A 26,092-nucleotide genomic window follows, 5' to 3' on the forward strand; every position below is an offset into this window, starting at 1 on the left:
GCCTGGTGACTGCATGCAGGTCTGGTCAGAAATCAAACTAAGAGTTAATTTCTCAACTAAACTCATGACTCGTAGGTCCTTTAGTTTTCTACTTTTAAACCTGAAAATGACTCATTCTGGACATTTAACTGACGACGGTATCTGTCAGTACAGAGTCATGAGAGAGGAGATGGCCACTCAAACTAGACAACAAAGGAAGACGTATGAAGTTGTTACTCCAAATCAGGTGTGTGTGGGATGAACGGTGTATAGTGAGTGTCATAAACAAAGCTTTCACACTTAGCATTGCTTTAACAAAAAGTTTAATTTCCAAAAAGCCTAAACCTATCTAAACTTTAAAACCTGGCTAAATTGGCTGATTTGAGGAGAAATGACCCCCTAAAATTGTAAGAAATTAATACAAGATACAAGAAAATAATGTGAAAATTAGCACAAAAACAAAATAAAAACAAAAGTTAATATATAAATCCTGAAAAAAATAATGATCTGGAATATATATATATATATATATATATATATATATATATATATATATATATATATATAATTATTTGAGGTAACTTGTGTATTTAATATGTAATTATGATAATTATAAATACAGTTCTCTGGACTGGCTTAATTACAATAATCATCTAAATCTACAAATTTCTTGCAATGTCAAGCACATTTCTTGGTAAGCTGCTCATTGTCTTTTCCTCATGTTTTTGAAAGAAATCACGCCAATTTGAGAAAGTATGAAGATACTGTATTTCATACAAGCACTTATAAGCTGCATTTATTGATTTTTATTTATTCATTCATTTTTTGTGCCATGTTGACATGTTAGTAAAACATTTGTTTCAAGTATTACTGAAATGATACAGGGATTGAATGATGCCACCAGCAGCAACATCACCAAGCAACCAGATGGAATCTTAATAGTAGCTAGTGATTTTAATCAACTCATCATTCAACTCCAAAGATGTAGCAGGATCAAGGATAAATGTCATTTGTTTTTTTAACTTTGTTTAAAAAATGACCACTAAATCCACCTTCTATTGCTTTGAAAAGTGCCAAATGCCCAAAGTTTCTGTAGCGATAATCCAACAACAAATGATTACTACATGAAGAGAGAAGGGTTGTTGTAGTAGGAAAGCAGGTCTTTAGTGATCCGTCATTTCATTACAGCTGCAGAAATGGATTTTTTGGCCATTTGGGGGAGCAGCCTAAAAAACTGCAAGCACAACATTGACAGCTAATATGACTTTACCAAACAATTGTTTCTTTTACTATACATCCAGCAGACACAGAGCAACATTAACATTCATTTACTTGGACTAGTATCAACTCAAACTACTGTCAAACCAGTCTCCTGTTTCACAGAGACAGGGTTGTCAGATGAAATAACCGATGTTGTATTGGACGGATCTCACATGAAGCGCTTTGACAGAGACAGGGGGCAAACATGGAAGTCAATCGCAGGCAAGCTTTGCATGGCTGCAAACAACAAGTGGTCCAGTAATTTCACAGTCTGAGATTCTATAAAGAAATATAGTTTGTCCATTTCCTAGCGCTCGCCATGACGAATATCACTTTGTCAATCAATCCCCGATGTTGTCGCGAGATGGCACTTAACCTCACGTGTTGTGTTCATTGACTCTGAACCTGACTTGGACATGCATAGCATCAGTGTTATCCCAGAAAAGCAATTACTGTCAACATTTTCTGTTAATATTTATTTTTAGAATTGCGTGGCAGGCTGTTCACACCCTGGAGGCCGGAGGTTCCCAACCCAGCTCTAAAACCTGAGCAAATTGATGCAAATTCTTTCAAACACAGGAGACAAGCAACTGAAGAAGACTTGGCCTAAAAATGAGCTCAAAATTTGAAAAAAAAAAAAAAGAAAACAAGGAAAAAAACCAAACAACAAAACAACAACAAAACAAAAACACAACATTAAAAAAACTCTACAAGACAGTCACTGAAAATATGCAAAAAGATCTTAAACAAAAAAAACTATCAAGAAAATAACCTTTAAAAAGTGCTAAAAATATTTATTTTATCAATTTTTCTGTAACATTTTAATCATAAAATTACTATAATATTAATTTTATGGATTTTTTCCCCTAATCTTTCCTTTTCCTTTTTTCCCTTTTCCCTGGATATTTTTCTTGTCACATTTTACTAATTTGTTGGAATTTGTTGGGCATTTCTTGTAAAGTTGCTCATGGCTTTGTTCTCCTCCATGTTTTCAAAAGAAATCAAACCAATTTGCTTGTGAAAAGCATCTGAACACAGCATAAGATTTCAAGGTTTTTCAAGGTTTCAAAGAGTTAACAGATGTCACCACATTACACCCAAATTTGAGCAGTATGTCTCATCATCAACCAGACTTGACAGAACGTTGGGTCTGTCTTTTGATAACATACTGGGTGCCTATGTCTCAAAGCCCATCTTTTGGCTGTTCTCACCATAATGTCATTCTGCTGCTCCCAAAATACAGACAAACACTGAAAACAGACATATACAAACCATTAAAGTCTGGAACAAGGACTCTGTTGTTACACTAAGGGGCTGCATGGGGATCATAGATTGGGAAATATTTTTCTAAAGCTGTAAAGGGGACCTAAACCTGCTGCCAGACTCCTCCTCCTATCTTACTCTCTGTGTGTACACTGCTGTAACATCAAAACAGGTCAAGCTGTATCCCAACAACAAGCCTTGGGTCACCAAGGACCTAAAAACACTGAACAACAAGAAAGCAGCGTTCCTGCAGGGAGACACACTCACACAGTCAAAAAGTTTGATCGTCAACTTCCTGTAGAAGGCTTGACACCGAAACGCATCGAAGAATCAATTGTTTTTTAATCAAGTTGTATGTTTAGAACCTGCCAATGAAATAAAGGCATTTTGACTATTTTTCCCTAAAGACAAGTGCGTTGGTTTCCTGCTGGTTTTTTTTTAAATGAGTTCAATAGTGAGTTGAGATGGAAGACCAGACTGCCCAAGCTCCACTTAAAAAACAGAGTGGATGTCAAGGGGTGAGGTTAAAGGAGGACCAAAAATGCAGAACACAGAACAGGCAGACAAGCGAGCAACCAAAAGCGAGCATTTAATGCTATGAGCAAGTCCAAAAAAATGCACAGGTAACCAAAAACACAAAGTACAAATGAAATATGACTGAAAAATCAAATACAGAAACCAGCATCACAGCAGGAATCAGAGGGCAGTACAAAGGCAGGACACAGCAAGGAACAACAGCAGCAGGGACCCCAGACAAACTGACCAAGAAGAAAGTGGAACGCATTCGTATGTGTACACAGCGGAAACACGAGGAGTGAAAATCGAAAATAAATCAGGAAACAGAGCATGAGTAGCTAGAAACAACGAAAACAAGAAACATGGAACAGAACCCCCAAAACCAAGTCCACAGTATAACACAAAAACTTAAAACCATAACAGTGAAGGAAAAATTCACCACTGGCAACCCAAAGGAGGCATGGCAAGGGCTTAATACCATGATAGGATGAGCCAAGAAATCAGTACAGATCCAGTGCCCTGATCCTGCCTCCTTTACAGAGGATCTGTTCAAGATTCAAGATTCAAGATTCATTGTCATTCAGACTCTATCAGACAGGCATACAGAAGAACAACATTTCCTCACATCTGGTTCAACACGCCAAAGACAGTAAAAAATATATCCATCTGTGTATATACATATATGAAAGGTGGTTCATACAAAAATAATTTAACAAAAATAATAATTTAAGAATCTATTTTGCAGAAATGTAAAGTGCAGTCCTTAGATGACAATCAGCAGATGTTATTCAGTCAGCATGGGGGGATGCTGGTTACTGGGAGTTCAAAAGTCTTATTGCAGAAGAAGCTTTTGCAGAACCTGGATTTTCTGCAGCAAATGGACCAGTGAAGGGTCCGTGGTTGATCCCGTTGGACCCTCCCCAGCCCCACCTGTCCATCGATCACAGTGGATAAAAGGAAGGCAACATCAATACTAAGCCGCAGTAACCATCACAAGGCCCCTGGCCCAGACAGGCCAGGGTGCTGAAAGACTGATCTGTCCCGCTGGGTGAGGTCATCAATCAGAATCTCCTTGTCTCCTGCTGTGTTGCACAAGTATGGAAGGAGTCCACTCTTTTTCCTGTGCCAAGGAAGTCCAATGCCAGAGAGATGAAGACCTTCAGACCAGTGGCACTCACATCTATCCTTTGCCAGTGTACGGAGAGAGAGGTGAATGACCACCTCACCACTACGGTGGCGGGCAGGCTTGACCTGCTCCAGTTTGCCTATGAGGCAAAGCGAAGGATGAAGGATGCCTGTCTCAAGTTGTGAAAAGTTCAGATAATCTCCACTTTTCCCTAAATATATGCTGACGCAGCAGATACAGAACATGCATTGAAACATGAATAATAATGTTGACAGAGTAACATTTAAGCAGAGATCTTAATACCTTATTGTCTTATTGTCTGATGACAGTATTTGACTTTTTCTTCATTTGTGTGTGTTTCTTGGATGAGTCTTCCTTCCTCTTCCTGCTGCTGCGACTGATCTGCTGCAGCCGGTATGTTTTTCGAGCCTGGGCTCTCTCCTTCTCCAGGACCTCCGTGTCATCCAGGATCTCCAGGCCAGGGATCTGACTGATGACATACTGTCTGAGGAGGAAAAGGCATAAAGGAAATCAAGAACAAGACATTACAAGGAAAGGATCAGAAATTTAGCTGGGAGGGATTAGTACTTTGTTTTTAAAGGAAAGTAAAATGTCCAAAATATACATTTAAAATTCTCAGAATTATGTATTTGAAATAATGTTATACAACAAAAAAAAACATGTTTTGATAAGCACTCTCTTGAAATCATTTTCTTTTTTTATTATTGTTTTTTTTTTTGTTTTTTTTTTAACTTATTTTCTGTTAATTTTCTTGTAACTTTTTTTTTTTACAAATTTTTTGCTTATTTTTGTTTTTGTCTTTTGGACCATTTCTTGTCAAGTTGCTTGTCGACCAATTCCAATATATTTTTTTTTAAGACAAATCAAGCCAATTTTCTTTGATATGAAGGGGTTTTTCACATTCCAATATACAGGATCTTTTGGGGCCATGTTCTCGCACTAAGGAACCACATAGGGGCATCATAATACAAGTAAAATGTCCAAAGCTGTTGCACCAAAGGTCTGGTTTTGATGGATTTTTGACATTTGAAATGAACATGTTCAGTTCAGGTGAAACTTCAGTGTCATTGATTAGAAAGCTAATGCAGGATCAGGTTGTGTCGAGTCATGGCCAGGATTTTAGAAACGCTGTGGTTCTTGATTTGCGTGAAAAGGCCCTGGATGCTCACCTGTAATCTTTGTACTGGGTCAGACTGCCTCCATTAAAATAGCTCGGTGCTGCCTCATTGTTCATCATACTGAGGATTCTGTAGCAGAGAGGAGTGCACAGAAGCACAAAGCAGAGAGGAATGTAAATCTGGGTTATAGAAACTGACTCCAGTTCCTCTGCATACACACACAACAAGCCCAGGCTCACTTTAAGTTGGGGAATTTTAGTCCGACTTCCTCCACAAACACGGGCAGGTTGTTGATCTTGTTCTTGTTGATGCACACTGTGGTGACACTCAGCATGTAGGGGAACTTGATGTGAGATGTGAAGTTGTTGCAGTCCAGGATCAGAGTGCTGAGCTTCTCCAGCTGACCCAGCAGAGCCAGGTTCCAAAAGGAGGGAATGAAGGACAACACGCCGCTCTCAGACTGCTCACATTTGATGGAAACACACAGCAGTTTACTGTATCACTGTGTATGTTTTCTAACTGATTTTATATTTACCTACAAATATTTATGTGAGATTAACCCTTTTACATTTAGAGTGACATTTTTTTTCTTGTGCTGCGTTCAGAAGCCTTTTACAAGTATTTTAACATCTGAAACCCTCAAAAACTGATTTGATTTAGTTAAAAAAAAAAAAAAAAACATCAACAATTTGGCAAGAAATGTCCTTCAAATTGAAGAAAAATAAATAATAAAATAAATTGTAAAAGGTGACAAGACAATTACTAGAAATTAAGCTTGGTGTGATAATTAAATCAATATTTTAAAAAATGGGGGGAAAAAATCCAGAAAATATAAATCTTATAATCATCTATTAGAACATTTTTTAATTAAGTGCTTTCTCTCTGTCTCTATCTTTGTTATTTCTTTTATTGTTTGTTTTTGGTTTTATTTTATTATTATTTTTTTTATTCATAATCTTCTTTATCACTTTTTCCAGTTAAACAACATTTAAATTATCTGAAATTATCTGTGATGCACGTTAATATTGACATGTCATCGGTATTGGCCAGTATTGGCTTTTAATTGAAATATCAGAATTGGCAAATATACTGGTATCAGACAATATCACAAACACACACACAAACACAATCAATCAATCAATCAGATTTATTTATAAAGCACTTTTAAAACAACCAGAGTCGACCAAGGTGCTGTACAAAGACAATAAAAATAAAAATAATAAAAATAATAAAGGACAATAAAATAATAGAACTAAAAACAGCATAAACAATAAAACATAATTAATAAATAGGCTAAAAGTGTATTGCCCGTCGTATCTATGCACATGTGAAGCAACAACCCTACGTGATGTTAAAAGCTAAAGAAAACAGATGGGTTTTAAGAAGGGTTTTAAAATCAGACAGTGAGGAGGCCTGTCTAATGTGCAGCGGCAGCTCATTCCAAAGTTTTGGAGCCGCAACAGAAAACGCTCGATCCCCTCTGAGCTTCAGCCTTGTCTTGGGCACCCTCAGGAGCAGCTGGTCAGCTGACCTGAGAGACCGGCTGGGTGTATAGGGGTGCAGAAGCTCAGAGAGGTATGGTGGGGCAAGACCATTTAAAGATTTAAAAACAAATAAAAGAATCTTAAAATGAATTCTAAAATGGATGGGCAGCCAGTGAAGTGAAGCTAAAATCTGTGAAATGTGATCAAACTTTCTTGTGCCTGTTAAAAGACGTGCAGCGGCATTCTGCACCAACTGGAGACGAGCAATGGAGGACCCACTAACCCCCAAATACAGAGCGTTGCAGTAATCCAGTCTATTAGTTACAAAGGCGTAGATCACTGTTTCAAAGTGCTGTCTGTGAACAAATGGTTTTAATTAAGGCCAGCTGCCTTAACTGGAAGAAACTTGATTTCACCACAGCTTTGATCTGGCTGTCAAATTTAAGATCTGCGTCCACTATAATCCCCAGATCATTAACGATGGGTTTGGCGTATTGTGCCAAGGGACCTAGATCAATTGGGGGGGTCACAGAAGTGCCACCAAAGACCAACACTTCAGTTTTTCTCTCATTAAAACTCAGAAAGTTTAGAGCCATCCAGGCCTTGAGGTCATCCAGGCAATTTAAAAGAGGCTGAAGAGAGAATGAATCAGCCTTTTTGAGGGGGAAATAGATCTGACTGTCGTCAGCATAACAATGGAAAGCAACACCATGCTTTCTGAGGATGGAGCCAAGTGGGAGGAGGTATAAAGAAAATAACAGAGGGCCCAGGACCGAACCCTGTGGGACCCCACATGAGAGAGGAGCAGTGGAGGACACAGAGTCACCAAGACTAACACAGAATGTCCGATGGGACAGGTAGGACCTGAACCATTCCAGAGCCGTGCCACTGATTCCCACCCACTGCTCCAGACGAGCAATCAGTATGTCATGGTCCACTGTATTGAATGCTGCAGTCAGATCCAAGAGCACCAGGATAACGCAGTGACCAGAGTCAGTAGCTAAGAAAATGTCATTAAAAACTTTTAAAAGGGCCGAAACACACACACACATACATATACAGTATATACTGTATAAATGTATTCTGCAATACTGAACCAGTTCCATCAACACTATAGTAATTTCTAGAGATGCACAATATTGGATTTTTTGCAGATATGTATATATATCCAATATGCCTTTATATAACTCATTTGACCGATAACCAATACCGATATTGATATATCGATATATATGGACTTTTATCCCCAGCTAATTTCAGTGATCATCGATACTCTTCTGTAGTGAATAGCATCATATTCTGCAGACTCTGATCGCGAAGGCCAACCAGCAGATGGAGACATGGAATACAGTGCTTATCAGTGTGTATAATGATACATTCACTTTACAAAATAAGGAAAATACCTCAACTTAGGGTTCATGCTGCATGTTCACTTTGTTAATAAAAATAACTTTCAAAAATCGGTTTATGATATCAGCAGAAATCAGCATGTCAGCTGATTCAGGTCAACATTTTAAAGCAAAAATTGGCCAATATCAATGATGTGCTGATATTATTCAATTTTTTTTTCAATTATTGTAAAAATGTAAAAATGAGATACAATGGGCCCTATTACAGCCGGGGTAAAGGGGCACACAGTGCAGCGTAACTGTCATTACTACTTTCAGACTGACACAGTTCTCATTTGGTTGACAAGGCTGACCAACCTCATCCTTACTCCAGCTCCGTGCTTCAAAAGACATGAAATAAACATTGTTAGAAACTATAAAATAAACAGTCAACTGGCACATTTAATGATAACCTGGATACATTAACTTGAGTACAAATCATATTTCTCATCTTCAACACAAAATGCTCAAAAATATCAGAAATGAAGTGGATGCTTTGTCATTAATATTAGATTGTAAATCAGGTTAAGGCAGTGTCCTTTAAAATGATTCATTAGTTCTACCCTGCCTGCCACTGCATGCTGCTCTTTTTGTGATGAACACTAAAACTGTTTTACACCTTTTTTTGATGTTCTCACACCTGGAAATTCTGGAAGGACATTTGCGGATTCATCATGGACCATGTCTTTGAAAATTGAGGTGTTTGGTTTCCTCGCGTACGCAAGAAAAGACAAAACCCTCTTCATTTTGACTTTGGTAATGATTTTAGCAAAGTATTTAAAGATGAAGAAATTATTGCTTTTCTAAAGGATATTGACACCATATGTAACTACTTATTGATTCGACTGACGAGGTGGCAATCAAGACACTTGACACTCCTACAATGTTTCCGTTGAATGGGATATCCCCCTGGCTCTTTATTATGCTGATTCTATATGTTTATTTGTATGCTGGATCTTTGTTGCAATGTGTTGTGTTAATAAAGAATGAAAAAAGATTTCTATATCAGAAATGAAAGAAAGAACAAAATCATTTCAGTAAAAACAGCACAGAAAATAATGAGGTCACTGCAGCCAGTAGGGAAGTGTTGACCTAAAAAAAAGTGCAGCCAGAGGGTTTGTTATGTCACCTGAAAGCCTTCTTTCTTCTAAAACATATTACAGATTAAACACAGTGAACACGCGTATTAAGGTTGAGATTATTCAAAGTAGGACTGCTCTTTGCATGAAATGATTTTAATGCCTTTTTCACAGCACATGGCTGCACATGATACACTGTGAGGTGAGAAGCTGCTCACACACTCACCTACCAGCAAAGTATCAAAATGTGACTGTCTCAAAACTGAGAGGACCTCCCTCCTGACTGGTTCTCCAAATGCTGCTGTCATTTTAGCAAAGAACATATTTTATTGACAGCAGTACTTGATAACAACATGTTGGTATCTTAATCTGCATCAATATTTCAACTTGTCCTTGTGGAACAAGTATGAATCTGGACGCAGCTGTGTTAGCTTGACTTACCGAGCTGAAGAGGATCCAGTGTATGTTTCCAGTGCATGCAAACCTCTGAGAAGAGCGACCAGCTGGTATAAAAGGCCCTCTTTCATAGCCCGGCTGTAGATCACATGATAGGGATAATCACATTGCTGCTGAAACCTTGTGGTTGCAAAGACCTACTGGACCAGAGCTAAATAACACTGACAGGGGTGATTTCTCAGAAAGTGCACAACAGCTCATAAACAGGAAGGAGATATCAAAATTATCTGTTTATCAGTAAACAATGACAGATGGTTTGCTAATCATATCAATTAATGACATATTATTAAATTAAGGAGTAGCATTGCCTCTTTTATGAACTGATTTTGGAGTTCACAACATGCCTCCACTCACAGATTAGCGTCTGCTGTCTGAAATCTCACTGGACAAGTTCTCACAAATACTGATTTTATTTTTCTCGTGAGAACTGAACCATTCCTACAGATTATGACATTAGTCCCTTTTGAAATGGTAATGGAATTCAATGAATTCTAAAAATAAAAAACAAATGGACTGATTGTACAAAATAATCAGTTAGAGCTACATTTAAGCGATTCGACTATGATTTCGTCGTGACATTTATTTGGATATTTTTTTTCTGTTTACAGCACCGAATAAACATGTCTGTGAATCTATGAATAATAAGGTTTGAGGACATCTTTGATGAAATGACGAACTCAAGTGATGCCCAACAAGCACATACTAATTTTCATAGAAACATGTTGAAACAAACATTTGTGAAAAATCTGAAAGGACAATACAACAAAGGGGAGCAGATGCTCTGTCCATGGCCGGATTAGCTTTTTATGGGGCCCAACAACAGAAATTAGCTGTTGGGTCCCCAGTGGGCCCCCCATCAACTTTGGTTGTAGCTAGAAGTGTGGACCCGAGTCACATGACTTGGACTGTTTTTTAGCTGTTGCAGTAATTTGCCAATCACACATAATAAATAAAAAAAACACTTGCTGTGACTTGCTGCGAACAAAATTTTTAGATCTGGGTACAAAAAGGATCAAAAATAGGTTGCGTTTGATTGAAGAAGTTTACTGGGTTATTTTGGTCAATACCTTAAAGCAGCAAAACTCAACTTACAGCCTGTGGGCCAAATCTGGCCCCTGATAGGGTGGTGAATGGCCCCCCAACCATTTTCTAATTTACAGTAAAAATAAAGTCATTCACACTGGCAATAGTTTTGGTACTTTTAGTATCCATAAGGTGCCAGAGTGCATAAAACAGCATCAAAACAGACCGTGTTGATCAATAAAAGTGTAAGTGGGGGATCAAAATACCAACCAAAAATCCTTTTAATGTCCAAAAATACTAGAAATGTTCTAAAACCATGGAAACATGTATGGGGCTGCTGCGACTGGCCCCCGGCCACCTGTTATTATGCAAAAGTGGTCCCTAAGCAAAGCAAGTTGAGTATCCCTGCCTTAAAAGGTATCGAGTGCCGATATCCAACGCCCCTCACCAGCATCACCGCTGTCTGTGCATAGTCTTTAAGCCCAAATTCCAATCAAGTACAGTGCACCCAGCAGACCACCATTTTCATTATATTTTGCCTGTAGACACGGAAACTAAGCAGTACTCCCGCTGGAATGCTGGGTCAATTAGGTAATGGTAATCTGATTAAACACAAATTAATTTAGGGATATGCACAGTTTAAACACAAAAAAACTCTGAATAAAAGCCTTAACAATAGATCTGGACACAGACTGCCTTGGGTAATGATGCAGGACCTGTAGGAAATTACAATGATTAAAAAACAGATATACCAAACTATTTGTCTCACTAACCACAGTGAACAGGAAGTGAACAAGAGGTGAACATGCAGTGAACACACAGTGAACATGCTGGTTTAAACACCACAACAGCCTCTATAGGGCAGATACTTCACCATGTGACGTTTTGCCTAAACCTGCCCATCCGTGCCAGCATGAGCTTTTGTTGACATCTCAGTTTTGCAATGTGTTTGTGCTTTCTAAATATAACCACATGCTTTGTCATCACACCATGTGCATTTGTTGACGTCACGGTAGCGACATCCTAAAATGTCAACAGCAGATGCAGAGGCATAGCTAGAGGGTAATATTTAGATGCAGAAGTCCACTGCAAAGCAGCAATATGTGACGACTTGGGATGAGAACATGTTGGCTTTACATTTATAACAACACTTTCAGTGGTTAATTAGTATAACTGCAGTGTAAACAAAGTCACTTAGTGAAATAGGTTACTGTTTAGACACAATAATAGTCAGAAAGCTCATTATAAATGAAATGAAGACTTTCAGCAAAGCTCCCTTTGATCCTTATCGGAAAGTTGTCTGGTATTACAGTGTAAATGTCCTTAGGATCAGTCCTTCCTCCTCCTGAGACAACACAGTGGCTCATGGCTGTGATGCTCCATACACTGTTGAAGTCATGTTCTTATTGAACACACAAAGTGATGACCTCTACTCGTCTTACAGTCCCTGATTTGCCATTTTGCTCTTTTCCATACCAGGACGCACTTTTTGCTTCCCCTTATTTTGGACCGAAGAGGCATCTTTCTCCAATTAGTGTAGCTGACCGGCTCACCCTCTGCCCACTCCCAGCGTCCTCGGCCGTCGCGATCATTAAGGCCTTAAACAGCAGGAGAAAAATCAGTGAACTGGAATGAAGAAGTGGCAGTCTGGTTTTCTTTTAAAATGGAAAAATTAAATTTAATGACAAAAAACTACAAATATAGCTATGCTATTCTATGCCTCTGCGCAAGTCAAGTTGCAGTAACTGGAAAAGTCCCTTCGAGCGTATGAATTCTTGAGTTATGGCCAAAAATGTTTTTTGTGATGTTACTGTGACCTTAACATTGGACCACCAGATTGTCAAATCTATTCAATCTTCAGTTCAAGTAGATGTTTGTGTCAAATTTGAAGAAATTCCCTCAAGGTGTTTTCGAGATATAGCTTTAATAACAATAAGACGAGTAAAAGGTCAGCATGACCTTGACCTTTGACCACCAAAATTTAATTAGTTCATCCTTGAGTCCAATGGAATGTTTGTGCCAAATCTGAAGAAATCCCCACAAGGTGTTCTTGAGATAATCGCGTTCACAAGAATGTGAGTTCACAAATGTACCAACGCATAGATGTACTAACAGCCCCAACCCCAAAACATAATGCGTCCTCAGCTAGCTAGCCTCTGCTACAGTTTGTGCAGAGGCATAAAAACAAACACAGAATAGTGTTAAAACAAATGATTAGAAAATACTCACCAATCCAAAATGGTTTTCTTCCACTGAAGTCCCATAGCCAGTCCATGTCAGTTTTAGAGCGAACACTTGCTAGAGTTCCTTTATATCTGGAACAAACAGACAGAGAAAGTTGTGTGTTCAAAAGGATGAGGCAGTGTAGTGCATATAATTCTGATTATATAGTTTTTATGCATAACAGAAAACTGATCAGAAGCATGTATGTCCATGCTTTCTGCCTCAGTTTCTCTCTAAATGTGTTCATCTGTAAATACACAGAATGTATTGGAGCTCCATGGTAAAGTGTACCTCTCCCTGCAGGCCCTGTTAGCTGTACTCCATGTGACCTTGTGCTCAGTGCTGAGGGTGTAACAGTGTCCACCGTGAAAGGTCCAGCCCAGAGGACACCTCTGAGCACTCACCATCTGTGATTGCAAAGAAAATGGGCAGACACATAGTTTACTCATATTTTTACCAATAAATTTCCATGACCTTTCTACGATTTTGAGGCAAATGTTAGGGGCCATTCATTCTCTGAAACGACCATCTATACTCCTTGTCGTTTTTTTGTCATTACTTTAAGACAACCTTTCTCAAATATATACTATTTCCGAATAGCACTTGACCTGAATATTTAAATATAATGTAAGGACTGTTTGTTATTAATGAGAGGGGAGGGGGGGGTGCATAAAGGGGTAGGCATGTCAAATTATTTTTTAAGCACTGGGGAGGGACTTTTTTATTTTGCTTTAGGGGATGCAATATTAAATGGCTGTATTTTGTTTTTACTTTACAGTCCTTGATTGAAAGTTTGGGGTATATATATATATATATATATATATATATATATATACATAGGTAGAAAGCATTTCTCAAATGTTTTTATGGGGATTTTTGATGAAAATATATAGCTTGTTTTCCTTTTAAACCCAAGCTTGTAAGGCAATGTTTCTTGAAAAATCAGCAAAATGATGCCATTTATCACAGCTAGAACCCATAAAATGACAAATTATTTTTGAGTTTTCAAATTGGTACGAGGTATTTCATGACTGTACAAACCCTGCAGATATGTTGACAATCGCAGGTATATATGAATTATTTAAAATAAATTTTTTAAGAATTAATTTCAGAGGTCAATCAATGTTTTGTCAAGCACAGAGAAAATTCTCTCCAAATGTATCATTTACAAACATTCCATGTGGAAATATGTTAGGTTGTATCCTAGATCCATACCATCTTAGTGATTAGATGTTAAAATGTACAGGGATCATTCATGAAGACATAATGAATTCATCACTATGCTGATGACACTCAATTCCCCAGAAATTTACCTCACTATCTGAGCAAACTACAGCTCAGGCTGGAAATTTGGGGGTTACAAGTAAATATAATCAAAGTCTTTAGCTGAACATAAAGAAAAAAATTAAAACAATATTATATTATTTGAAAAATATTGCCAAGTGCAGACATGTCATTCGCAGAGATACAAAGAAGCTAGTACAAGCATATTACAAGTAGGTTCCTTCATTGTAAAGCTGTAATACCTGATCAGTTGGTGCCCAGGGTTTCCAGGAGACACCGTTGCAGTGAAAGAGCTGATTGGTAGTCTGGTTAAAATGCAGAAGTCCCATCAGCTCTGGCACACAGGGCTTGGGTATGGAGTTATCATCTGTAGTCTATGGGCCGTAGACATTCACAGGAAAATTTGTTTAGTCTTTCTTTAATTGGAATGCAATATGCTTTTAACCCCTTAACCCTGTAAATAGGGCATGGGAAATTTGGAACAAGCAAGAGGCATTATATTTATGAGGCAAAGTGCAACATTTTCCCTTAGATAGTAAAACATTCCATAATTGTAATGATCCATCTAGAGATGCACACAATAGATCATCTGATTTAAATCAAACACAACCCATGTAACCTGATCCTAAATTAATCATAGAATCAGCATCCTTCCATTCACGGTGGTCACCTAGTGAAATGTTGGCTTTAAAGTGGCTGCATTGGCCACCGAGCAGCCTCACCTTTATCCAGAATTTTACCATCTATAATGTGGAAATCATATATTCTTCGCATTACTTCACAGTTTCCTTTCCTTTTGTGTAAGCAAAGAGAACATTAGCCTAGTTTACTAATGGGAACACAGGGCATATAATGGGAGAGAGTTTGTTTATGTATGTCCCCTACTGGACTACAAGACAATAGCTGTTGTACTTATATACTTTTTATTTGAGAAGATTATTAGACTGAATAGTGGATTTTTCCATGTTCTAAAACAGTTCGCAACAAAAACTGACAATTCTAGCCTGATTCCAGACCTTTAAATCTGTAGCTGATTTAATCACTGTTTATACTGTGACAAGTTTTTCATATGTTAGTAAACTCTAACCATAAAATGAAAGGATGTTTGCAGCCTCTAGCAGCAGCTGGAGACTAAGAAAGAATAATTTCATTTACTGGGCCGACTGTCAGCAACTTTTAAGATGAAACGTTCACTTGTAATGTTATGTCATGAGATGACGATGTGAATCCATCAACACACCTTAACTTTTACCACTCCATCTGTTTTTAATGTCTCTCTTGGATGACACTTAGTAATAAGTTGATCCTCATGCCTTTAAATTTTTTAAATCAATTTCCTGCTCTTTTTTGTTCCATCAATGTCACCATGTGGCTCTGTTCTGTGGAGGATAAACAAGGTGCAGAAATAAAGCAAGTGCTGCTGGAAAGAGCAGCAAGTGACAACAACCCCACCAACATGAAAGTGTACTGTCTGTGTTGAATATGCTACACAGATCTAAGATCTAGGTACCCGCTCATAGGTGTTATGTTTGGTTCCAAAGGTAAAACGATGAACACTTTTGATACTTAAGTACAGTATATTTTAGATTCTTTAAGACTCTTACTCAAGTAATATTCTAATAAGTGACTTTAACTTCCACCAAAATCATTTTCTGGTCAGATGTCTGTCAAGTATGGCTTTTGGGTGCTTTTTCCACCACTGCTGGTTGGTCAGGGCAAAAACAAAAGAATCCATCCATTCCAAAAAAAAAAAGGCTACCATAAACACAATATCAAGTGACACAAAATGGCCTTTAGTTTGATTATCATGCAACTCTACATGTCCCTGATAACAAAGCTGAAGATTCTAGCAAAGGAGATTTATTCTTTGTCAACTCAATATGACACTAACTTTCCCAGGAAGCAGAAAAGGATCAGTATCACTTGTACTTACATGTGCTTTTGTTGGTGCTGTTTTGTGAGATTTTAAGGTCTTTTCTTGAGGATCTGCCTTTGACCTAGTAAGCACAGCTGGCAGCTGCTGCTGTGCTCCCCTGCTAGTCACACGGATGTTTGCCTTCCTGCCTTTCGTTGATGGGGAGGTGTCGTCCTCTACTTGCATTTGCATGATGCCGTGATACTGGAATAAAAAGGACAACAGAAATGAAGACTTTTGTGACTTTAACACTTTTGTAAATGCGGCTTGAAACAGTTAGAATGCATATATTATATCAAAGCTGAGCTTTTTGTAGATACTTAATGTTTCCAACAATCAGAAAACCGAGTTGCAAACAGGTCATTTTGAGGATAACAGCATTTCTCCAGAATGTGTGGGTGTGGCAGATCATGTTTTGATTGACATCTCCTTGGATCCCACTTTTTTTCCAAATGTCTCTCATCTCCCAGATGAAAACCATGGAGCAAAGCAGAGTCGGAGTGGTACAGCTCTATCTGTTCAGCCCTCTGACTCTGGCTGCATTCCTAAATCCAATCTGATGCTCTGCACTAAAATTGAGAGCTGTTGTTGGAAGCCACAGAGCTTTCTGTTTCTCCATGAAATGAATCATGAATCCATGAAATTAACATGCTTGAAATGTCCTGTCAAATAACGGCAAAAAGCCCAAAACAATATTCTTTAAAAAAAAAAGTTGTATCAACTGACAGCTGACTTTGACTGTTTGATTTGCTTTAACCAGACAGCGTGATACATATCAGGGATAACAACAACCAAATAAACCCAGCTTCAGAAAACTGTGAAAAAACTAAAATGAAATATTCCAAATTTGGATTGAGGCTATTTTCTGATTGTTTTGATGCTTTTTGTTATGCATGTAAGAGCCCAAATGACACATAAAGAAAGTTTTTGGTGATTTGGGTTTCCAGAGGCTTTGAAAGGTCAGTCAGTGTCAGCTGCTTACCGTATACACTGTGTCTGTCCCGTTGTGGAAAACCGATGAAGGTGCAATCTGAAAGATTAAACAGTAATAGTTCATAAATAGTTTTAAACTAAATTTCAGCTTGGATACAGCCAGGTCCAGTGTTGAACTTTAGAAACAGGTACTTACAGTCTTTGAGTTGCTTATGACTTTGAGTTTCTTTTTTGGGACATCTGCACGAGGCCTGGAGATGCTGTCTCCACGCGTCAAGATCGCTGATTCAGTGCTGAGGGGTAGTTTCTCGAGTCGAATGGATCCATGCTGAGGGTACGTGTCTGACCGGATCTCTTTTCCTCCAAGAACAGGAGCCTCCTGATCCTGGTTCAGCCTGAGCTCTCCTGTAGTGCGTCACAGTCATTTTAGTAACTTTGGACAAATACCCTTGAGTTTTTTATGAATTACTGGCAACATCTCTTAACCAAAATACTATACTATGGTGGTCGGGCTACACAGAATATTACATGCAGTCACATGCTTTTACATTTATATTCAATATAAAATGTTTTATGAGTAAGAAGCCATGTAAAAAGGATGATGTGCAGCAAGTATCCGATAATATTTTATTTATTATATTTATATTTAAGTACACAACTTGTGTTGACATTTACCTTGTCCAGAGTCCCTGATGGTGACTCGAGTCTCGTTGATGCTGCCAATCACCGTGCCTTCCGGGGAGACCAGCAGCACCTTAAACACCTCCTCAGCCTCCTCCAGGTGATCCTGAATTATCTCAGTTTGCCAGCTCTTCTTTGACACTCCTGCATCAACACAAACAAGAGTACCTGCAGCATGTCTCAATAATTGGAACTTTTGTACCACAGATGTAGCTGCATTCCTGAAATGAACTGTGCTTATATAAGTTTGTAGTGGAACTCACAAATGTACTTCCATATCGTTCAGTGACATGCGAAACAGAGGGAAAAAAGTTGGACAAGAACTTCTTTTGCCAAAGAGGAGGTAAACTCTGTTCAGAGATGGTTTCCGCTGTCAGATGTGCTTGTGCTCCTTGATCTTTCTCTGGTCATTCACTTACGCCAGATTGATGACCTTTTACCTTCTCCCAGTGGATGCTGACCTGCCGGGTTTGACCAAGGTTATCATGCAAGGTGCCACCGGCTAGTGCTCTAATCTGGCCCAAAAAATCCAGCATGACCCTACGTGAACCTGCACAGTTTCTGTACAAGCCCAACCTGAGCATAGACTGTATATATGGACAACATGACAGCTCAGCTGTCACTGAAGGTAGTTCTCCTCAGCCTGATGATTGTTCAAGTGATCATCTATGAGAAGTTCAGTTTTAATTGTTTTTTTCAATTCTATAAAAAGGGGATTTTCCACTGTGATTGACAGCTGTGACAGCCTATCATGCCTTCACATTCTATGGGGCTGCTTGGGACTGGTCAAATGGGTGTTTTGTCCAGAATCCCAAACTGCGGAGCTACTGCACATACTCTGGCTTTGAATGATGTCACCAGCACAAGATGGCAGTGCCCGTATCTTGGATATTTTAACCTCACTTCAGCATACCGGGGGTAAGTGGGGGCATGTAGTCCATCTTTATAATACAGTCTAAGATTGAACACATACCTGGATCAAACTGGATGAGAGATGAAGGGCTTATGAGGAAGTCTTTTCCAGCTGTTGCAGTCACCTCCTTCACCTACGACAATAAAACATGACACAGAAACACTGATAAGTGATGACTTAAATGCACTTATAAACTGGGTTATAGCAGTGTCTCACTTTTACTACCAAATGACGTGCAGACCTTGACAGTGATGTATGAAGACTCTGCCAGGTTTCCTGCTCGGATGATGCCCAGCGAGAGCGTCCCCTGATCCTCACACACAGAGTACTCAGGCTGAGATAGCTCCACGCTGGACCAGCTCAACTTAAGTCTACAAGATAAGATGCTGCAGATTAGACAGTAAATTCAAAAAGACATCAGTACATCAGCACAGTGCTTTCCTTACATGTGAGCAGGTCCAGTGTTTCCTAAAGGATCAGACACGGTGAACTCCAGGCTGTCTGACAGAGACTCCCTGTCTGTGTTTATGATGTAGGCAATAGTTCTCCTGTTGAGCTCCACCTGAGAGAAGCGCTGTGGAACAAAACCACCTGCAGGAGCACACAGACTTGTTTTTTTATTCAAGGCTACATTGTGGTTCAGATAGAAATAAAATGTGTGTCCTGGAAAAACTTAATAAGAAATAAGCTTACTACACACTACAGCGACCAATACGACCAATACGTATTGATTTTCCTCTCTCTTCATTTTTTAAAATTTTATTTTAAATTATTATTACGTATTTTATTTTCAGTGTATTTATATCCCTTTTTTCTCCGTTGTGCTTTTTATTAACTGATATGTGTTGTTATGTGGTTGTCATATTTGTTATTATTCCTCAACCTTGGAAGAGGTGGTGGGGTGGTCTGGGTTCATTGTTGGAATAACTTGTAAAGAATGAAGAATAATAAAAATGAATAAATCAATAACCTAAAAAGACATATGTCCTGACCTGTAGTGATGTTTTCTAGGTAACCAAAGTAGGGCTGGCGAGTGATGCTGAATATCAGCTCTTCTTCTCTGCTGTCGCTGTCTGTGGCCTTCAGCTCATGAGATGACACAAAGATCCCGTATCGACCGTCGCCTAAAAGCTCTACTTTCCAAAGAGGAAGCAGCTTCACGATCTCAGGACATGACTTATCCAAAGACTTTATCTGAAATCATGCACATGGTTTGTTAGTAAAACAGATTAGTTACTAAAGTGAAGTAGTTTGGACTTTGAAATGATGTGATGTAGCACAAATGATAAAAACAAATTCATTTTGTAAAATGTTGGATTCATAATTTTACACCGACACACCAGAGCACAAATCACACAAACTGTAATTGGGTCTGTGTATCATGCGTTCATTTAATTATTCAATTCCACCTGGAAAACTAAAAAATAAGAGATAAGTTCATCTTCTTTGTTTTGTTACAACACAGTCCTGCAAATATTTCAAAATATATGCCTTGTGTCAACAACTTATGGGATTCTATCAACAAACAGTTGTCAAAGGACATTTATTTGAAACTGAAGCGGGGAAGTTTGAGTAGAACAGACATCTTTGTATTTCCTCATCTCTGTGACAGAGAGGGACTTTTAAACTGACGTAGAAGTTGACATAGAGTCAAGATAATGATCAAAACAGAGTGGCTTGACGAGGCTGGCTGCTAGTGCAAGCATCAGAGGCTGTGCAAACTCAGAACTCCGGGTTCGCTGCTAAATGCTTTGCTTTGCTTTGGAGTGATATTTCAGGCTTGAAGTACTCTGATGGTATGAAAACTCATGTTACAAAGCCACTGTGGCCTTCAGTGAGGCACCAGGTCAAAGCACACCACAGAACGCAATTAAGCAGCTTTCATTTTTTTAACACGTCCTTTTTCCCGTGATTAATTTATCAAAATGTACACCTTATTTTGACAGCCATGGTTTAAATACATTTCTTATAGAAGAAAATGACGCATCATACCGCAGTATTGTACTCTCTTCGTATTGGCTGGCAGATCTTGGATCTCCAGGGTACATCCTTTATCAGCCGTACTAGTGGGCTGTGACCAGCTGAAGTTTCTGGAGAGTTTGTGACACAACCACAGAGCTTCTAAATGAACTGTTACAGCCTTCATTACCTACCTGAATAGTGAAGAAAACAGGCTCGGTATGTAACTGCCCGTCCAGCAGGAAGCCCCGATTGGAGCTGTCAGAGGCAGTGAAGGCGAATCTGTCGATCTGCGATGGTCCCCCATCATGTCTGTACATTACCTCCAGCTCCTGTATGTCTCTCTGAGTGAAGGTGGAGCCAGCAGTCAGCGTGTTGCCGCCGGACAGCAGCCTGCCATACTGTGGAGGCTGCAGGAGGACAAAGGTCAGGGCGCTGTGAGGAGTGTCAGGGTCAGACATGGCCAGATAGTCAGGACCCAGGATCATGGTGGAGCCCTGAGGGACTGTGAGGCCTTTGTTGGAGGACAGAAACGGCAGGACGCGGTCCACCATTTCCACTGTGATCTCAAAGCTTCCATTTCGGCTGCTTTTACCGTTACTGACAACAAACCTGCAAAGACATGCAACACACTGGCTGTTAGTCTGTCTGAACAAATGGGATCCATTTATCACAAGCACAGCTACTCCAACATTTTCTAAATCCCTCATTCACAGTGCTGCTAACACTCCAACCTTTGTGATATTAATAAGAGTACAAAAAATGCACAACTGAGAGCTGGTGAGACAGGCAACCACACCTAATAAAAACATATAAAATGTTCCTCTTGCTTCCTGAGTAGATACAGTTTATTTCTCATCTGTCACTCATCTTCAGGGAGCTCCACCTACGTGCACATCTTGTTTTAGTTTGTGATCAGATCCAAAATGTCTGAAAGCTCTGGGAAGGTGTGGGACAGCAAATGACAAGACCTCTTGAACTAGAAACCTGGTGAGGATGGGCAGGAGCGTAGATTCTGTGATGAATCAGTGGTTTAAGATTAAAATTTGTCAGTTTGTCAAAATTTGTCAAACCAAAGTTTGCCAGGGCAAAAGTAATGTCGGCTACCCTGCATCAGCCTCAGTCACGTTCACACAGTATGCTTGTTTACAACCTGCTGCTCATACATGTTTGATTTAGATGAAATTCAAAAAAAAAAAAAAAAAAGTTAAAGAGCTCAAGCTTGTTTTAATGTTTGTTTTTTTAAGCACTATCTTATTTTCCTCCATCAGCCCGTATACAAAGCAGGAACTTCACAAAAAGTTATTGTGACACATAGTTTTAATTGTGATTTTGTCTCTTCAGTGAGTGTTAAGCCATAAACTAAAAGACTCTTGTTTTCTTTTTCATTCTTTTCTTCCTTTGTTGTAACTCAGGCTCCTGGGGATGCAGGTAGAGAATGAGAGACACTGCTTCACTCTATTGTTATTAATATCAGCTGTGCATGTGGGCTTCCCTTATTTGTCCCCTGCAAAGACAAACAGGTTCGAGGACAGTTTGCATCAATGCTCAGATGACCACAGACGCTGTAGATATGTAAATGATATTATATGTTTAACAGTAAAGTAAATAATACCTGGCTCCAACTTAAGTGTTTATATCATGCGCGAGCATCGGCAACGATCTGTTCATTCATTCAGTCAAACATTCATGTGGTTTTATTTCTGTGATTTGTGCGTCGGCGCTGCGATGTGACTGTGATTGTTCACTTCGGCGTTCTACTCTGTAATCTGTGGTTGATCTGAGATGATTGTAAGATTTTGTTTGTTTACAAATTTTTGTAAGATATATTCCAGAGTAAATGAAATAATTCAAATGAATGAGCCATGATTTGAGTTTATTCATACAAGTAGTAGATTAAGTGATTCAGTGACTCATTGTGGGGTTTATGATTGTGAGTCATTAACACTGATTGATTTTACTTGGAATTCATAGTTAGATTAAAAATAATTTAACAATTATTGCCAATATTTAACTTTTTTAAAGAGCATGAATATTTAAAAAGAGCACAAATATTATTTAAACTGAGCATAAATACAAAAATGCAATGATTGTTTAATATGTGGCACAGCTATGAAGCTATGAAATCGAAAAACACTTCATAATTCATAAAATAACTAAACACGATGAAAAGATTGTAACATTATTTTTCTAATGACTACATCTTATTTTTCAGTGTCACTTTTTTATACCAAATCTTTATTTCAGTGCCAATACAACTTTTTCAAATTCAAATCGGCCAATATTTCCTTTTTCAGTTTAGGTTTTAAATTTCAATGATAAATCATATTTTAAACAGCATGATATTGATTCTTGACAGTGAGGAACAAAAATGAAGCAGCATAGTTTATTTCTTTCACTATTCCTTCATGACATCTGTTTCCATTTCATTTTAGAGTGTAAAAACTTTTTATACGATTTTCACTTTTTTTAAACAATTTGTTTCAAAATGCACATGGAAACAGATGAATGGAAATTCACTGAAGGCTGCTTTTGTTTCCTTGGGACCAAATCGCTCAGGAGATGGTTCTTCTGTCAATCCAGGTTCCACAAACTTTCAACAATGTCAGTGATTTCAAACATTCTCGTTCAAACAGTCTTACACACAATTGAGTAACCTGCTTTGTGTTTGAACTCTGCAGAGCTCCAATGTACGCTCTGTTGTTGTTAAACGTGGTCCCTCATTACTTCAGTTTATGAAAAGTGCGGGACGGGATGTCGATCCTTGGCTAGCATGTGAGGAGTACTGTGTGCTTTTTTGAAGAATGTTGAATTACTTTAAAAGGTGCAGATAAACTTGCACTGCCGAAAAGAAAAGCAGTTTTTATGCCTCCATGCAGGCGAGCTGCTTCCACTTTATTCACATTTTTATATGTTATTTTATTGTTTAATATATTTTATTTATGTATTATATTTTTATAGATTTTTATATTTAATCAAGGTAACTCTGCATCGACAGCAGTTAACATTAATACCATATTACACTTTACATATGATTAAAAATTTATATTTAATACATAAATTAATAAAAACGTTCCTTACCATTGACCAAACATCGACATTTACCTGCCATTTTCCTGCATTCATGACGTCAAGTCTACAACCCGTGTCATAAAATAACGTTGTTTTCAATGTTAGTATACTAACTATTACTACTACTATTATTGTAACTACTAAATGTAATTGATAGCTAATAGAAACAAAAGTATGAAATATGTATTTCTACTGTCAATTGTTGACATTGTTTCCATGCTTTCTGCCATTTCTGCTGCGCTGAAACATCACACAAACGTCACAACTCGAAAACTTAGATTTCACTGAAATTTTCTACATGTAGTTAAAACTTTGGAGGGCTGTTCATGTGCTCAGAACTGGTAAATACATATTTCCAAGGAGCACATGAAAGCAGCATTAACTATGAACTGTTTCAAAGTCGGTGGTTGAAGGTCAAAGTTAAGGTCACTGTGACCTCACAGAACATGTTTTTGGCCACAGCTCAAGAATTTTTACAATAACTATGACAAAATTTCAAACGAATGTCCTGTAGGATATAGGCATACAACCACAAGGTGGTTATTCTGTTACATTTATTGAACCTTTCTTACTGAGTGACCCTATAATGCCACATGGGGCCACAGAGTAACTTTTTCTGACCACACCCTTTGGTTCCATAGATTATGCTGAGCGCCGCTCTTAAAATACTATACCATGTAATTACTTTAGAATTCGCTTCTGCACCATAAATGGGATTTCTTACACCCAAGCAACATTAGATCTGAGGTATGTGAGGAAATACTAATGGAAATTCATCATCTTTAGTTGTAAAATGGCTTCTAGACTCACTGGACGGTTTCTTTGGGTGCCATGGCTCGGTTGTCGTGCACGTAAGCAACAAGGTTGGCTGCTATGTCCATCTGGCTGAAGGTGGAGATGGTCAGTCCGGGATGTTTTATGTACTCTATGTGTCCATGAGCAGGAGGGCTGGTGATGATGTACAGAAGCTCCTCTGGCTTCTCAGTGCCGTCTGTGGCCAGCAGCACATCTGTGGTGAGGACCACACGGTCTCCACGGCTCACATTCACTGGCTTCACAAAGATGGCAATATTTCCTGGAAATCATGATGCAGGAGAATAAAAAAAGCTACATTTAAACTGAGACTCCATCAGTATGAGCTGACGCTAGGCAGAGGGCATGGAAGTGTGACCTGGCAGTCACATGCATTTCACATATAGACGATCTGACCCAAACCCATGTCGAATGAAGAATTTCTGAGTGAACTCCAGTACCTTTCTCCAGATCTCTAACAGAGATGTGGAAGTGCTGTGGAGGTGATTGATTCCTTCCATCTAACAAGTAGAAGACAAAGAAATCCTGTGTTCTAGCACCGTGCACATTTGTGTGCACGTAGCGCAGAAGGTTCATGTCGACCATCTCCTGGGTGCACTTTGTCCCCGCTGTCAGCTTCACCCAGTCTGGACCTTCCTGAGACAGGAGCACAGCACCTCCCAGTGTCAGCCCAGTGTGTACAGTGACAGCTACTGTTACAGGAGGAGTTCATCCACAAAACTACCATTTGTAAATCACTTAATCACTGTGGCTTACATCGAAATAGTTTTTCTCTCATACCTTCACAGTAAAGCAAGAATCTAAAAAGCCAAACATTCTTCATGGATTGAAATAAAGGTGGTCCACATTTAATTACAGCAAAACTTTATCAAAACATCAGTTAATGAACTCTCACACAGCTCGAGCAGTGTAACCCAGATCTTATCCAGTCATTTGTTTAGCACTTACAAAACACATGCAGATTCGCTAAAACTGTTACGATCAGTGGTGTCAGTGGTAACTGAAGATGTGGGTGTACTTCTGGGAAGACAAGCCCCCTGGAATTGTGCCAGGCTCTGATGCAATTTTACATAGTGGGCAAAAACGGAATTACACCATCTGGGTCGGTCACGTGATGACACTGGCCCAGAAAGACTTTTTCACACTGACTCACATCGGGAAAAAGACGTCTGTATCAGTGAATAACTGACTACGAGCGTCAAAACCCCTTTCGAAATGACTTCTATCTAGATTTAAACATTTGTAAAGTCTAAAAGAACTGCAACATTACATTTTTTAGACCACTATTCAAGCTAGCAAGGCAGTAATCTAGAAGTCGGTCACTTCGCTGTCTAATGTTAGCCGATTGGGCACACTCGGCTGCCGTGAGTCTTTGGTGCATATGCTCTATAATGCTGCACTACTTCCAACTTACTGCAGTTTTTAAAGTAATCTTCATTGTCATTTTTAGACCATGATATATGAAATATCTTAACCTCATTGTAGGTGGTGGAACAAGCTTTGCATTTAGAATTTTACTTGATAAGATGGTATATCACATAGTATTACAACGACTCCCCACTTCATTTGCTGTAAATCATCAAAGA

The 26,092-nt window shown here is 38.7% G+C and overlaps 2 protein-coding genes across 2 annotated transcripts in view; both read right to left on the reverse strand.

Annotated features, from left to right (window-relative positions):
- Positions 1-720: 720 nt before the first annotated feature.
- LOC121966611 (leucine-rich melanocyte differentiation-associated protein-like) lies at positions 721-5,956 on the reverse strand. The gene is made up of 3 exons (XM_042516687.2): positions 5,523-5,956; positions 5,335-5,412; positions 721-4,649 (listed from the first exon to the last, which is right to left on the reverse strand). Exons 1-3 carry the CDS (start codon positions 5,615-5,617, stop codon positions 4,457-4,459), a joined length of 366 nt encoding a protein of 121 aa, XP_042372621.2. The 5' UTR covers positions 5,618-5,956; the 3' UTR covers positions 721-4,456.
- Positions 5,957-10,250: 4,294 nt separating this feature from the next.
- The window catches only part of frem1a (Fras1 related extracellular matrix 1a), a 68,309-nt gene continuing 52,467 nt past the window's right edge, over positions 10,251-26,092 (reverse strand). The window contains exons 23-37 of the mRNA XM_088073325.1: positions 24,947-25,142; positions 24,504-24,768; positions 20,816-21,233; positions 19,655-19,856; positions 19,109-19,253; positions 18,904-19,033; positions 18,723-18,795; positions 17,744-17,893; positions 17,265-17,473; positions 17,118-17,165; positions 16,154-16,339; positions 14,463-14,594; positions 13,228-13,343; positions 12,943-13,028; positions 10,251-12,311 (exon numbers count right to left, since the gene is read on the reverse strand). Coding sequence (XP_087929451.1) covers positions 12,109-12,311; positions 12,943-13,028; positions 13,228-13,343; positions 14,463-14,594; positions 16,154-16,339; positions 17,118-17,165; positions 17,265-17,473; positions 17,744-17,893; positions 18,723-18,795; positions 18,904-19,033; positions 19,109-19,253; positions 19,655-19,856; positions 20,816-21,233; positions 24,504-24,768; positions 24,947-25,142 — 2,559 coding nt within the window. The 3' untranslated portion in view covers positions 10,251-12,108. The remainder of the gene's footprint in view (positions 12,312-12,942; positions 13,029-13,227; positions 13,344-14,462; positions 14,595-16,153; positions 16,340-17,117; positions 17,166-17,264; positions 17,474-17,743; positions 17,894-18,722; positions 18,796-18,903; positions 19,034-19,108; positions 19,254-19,654; positions 19,857-20,815; positions 21,234-24,503; positions 24,769-24,946; positions 25,143-26,092) is intronic.

The sequence above is a fragment of the Plectropomus leopardus genome, chromosome 23 (genome assembly GCF_026936395.1).
Source record: "Plectropomus leopardus strain MGB_pleo_1.0 chromosome 23, ASM2693639v1, whole genome shotgun sequence".
NCBI lineage: Eukaryota > Metazoa > Chordata > Actinopteri > Perciformes > Serranidae > Plectropomus > Plectropomus leopardus.

What these genes read in the sequence shown, in the direction of transcription:
- LOC121966611 (XM_042516687.2), bottom strand. Translation starts at nt 5,617, where the DNA reads ATGCTGAGTGTCACCACAGTGTGCATCAACAAGAACAAGATCAACAAC. An exon ending in CTAAAATTCCCCAACTTAAA is followed by an intron (nt 5,413 to 5,522) that starts GTGAGCCTGGGC and finishes TCTCTGCTACAG; the next exon opens with AATCCTCAGTATGATGAACA. An exon ending in ACCCAGTACAAAGATTACAG is followed by an intron (nt 4,650 to 5,334) that starts GTGAGCATCCAG and finishes TTTCCTCCTCAG; the next exon opens with ACAGTATGTCATCAGTCAGA.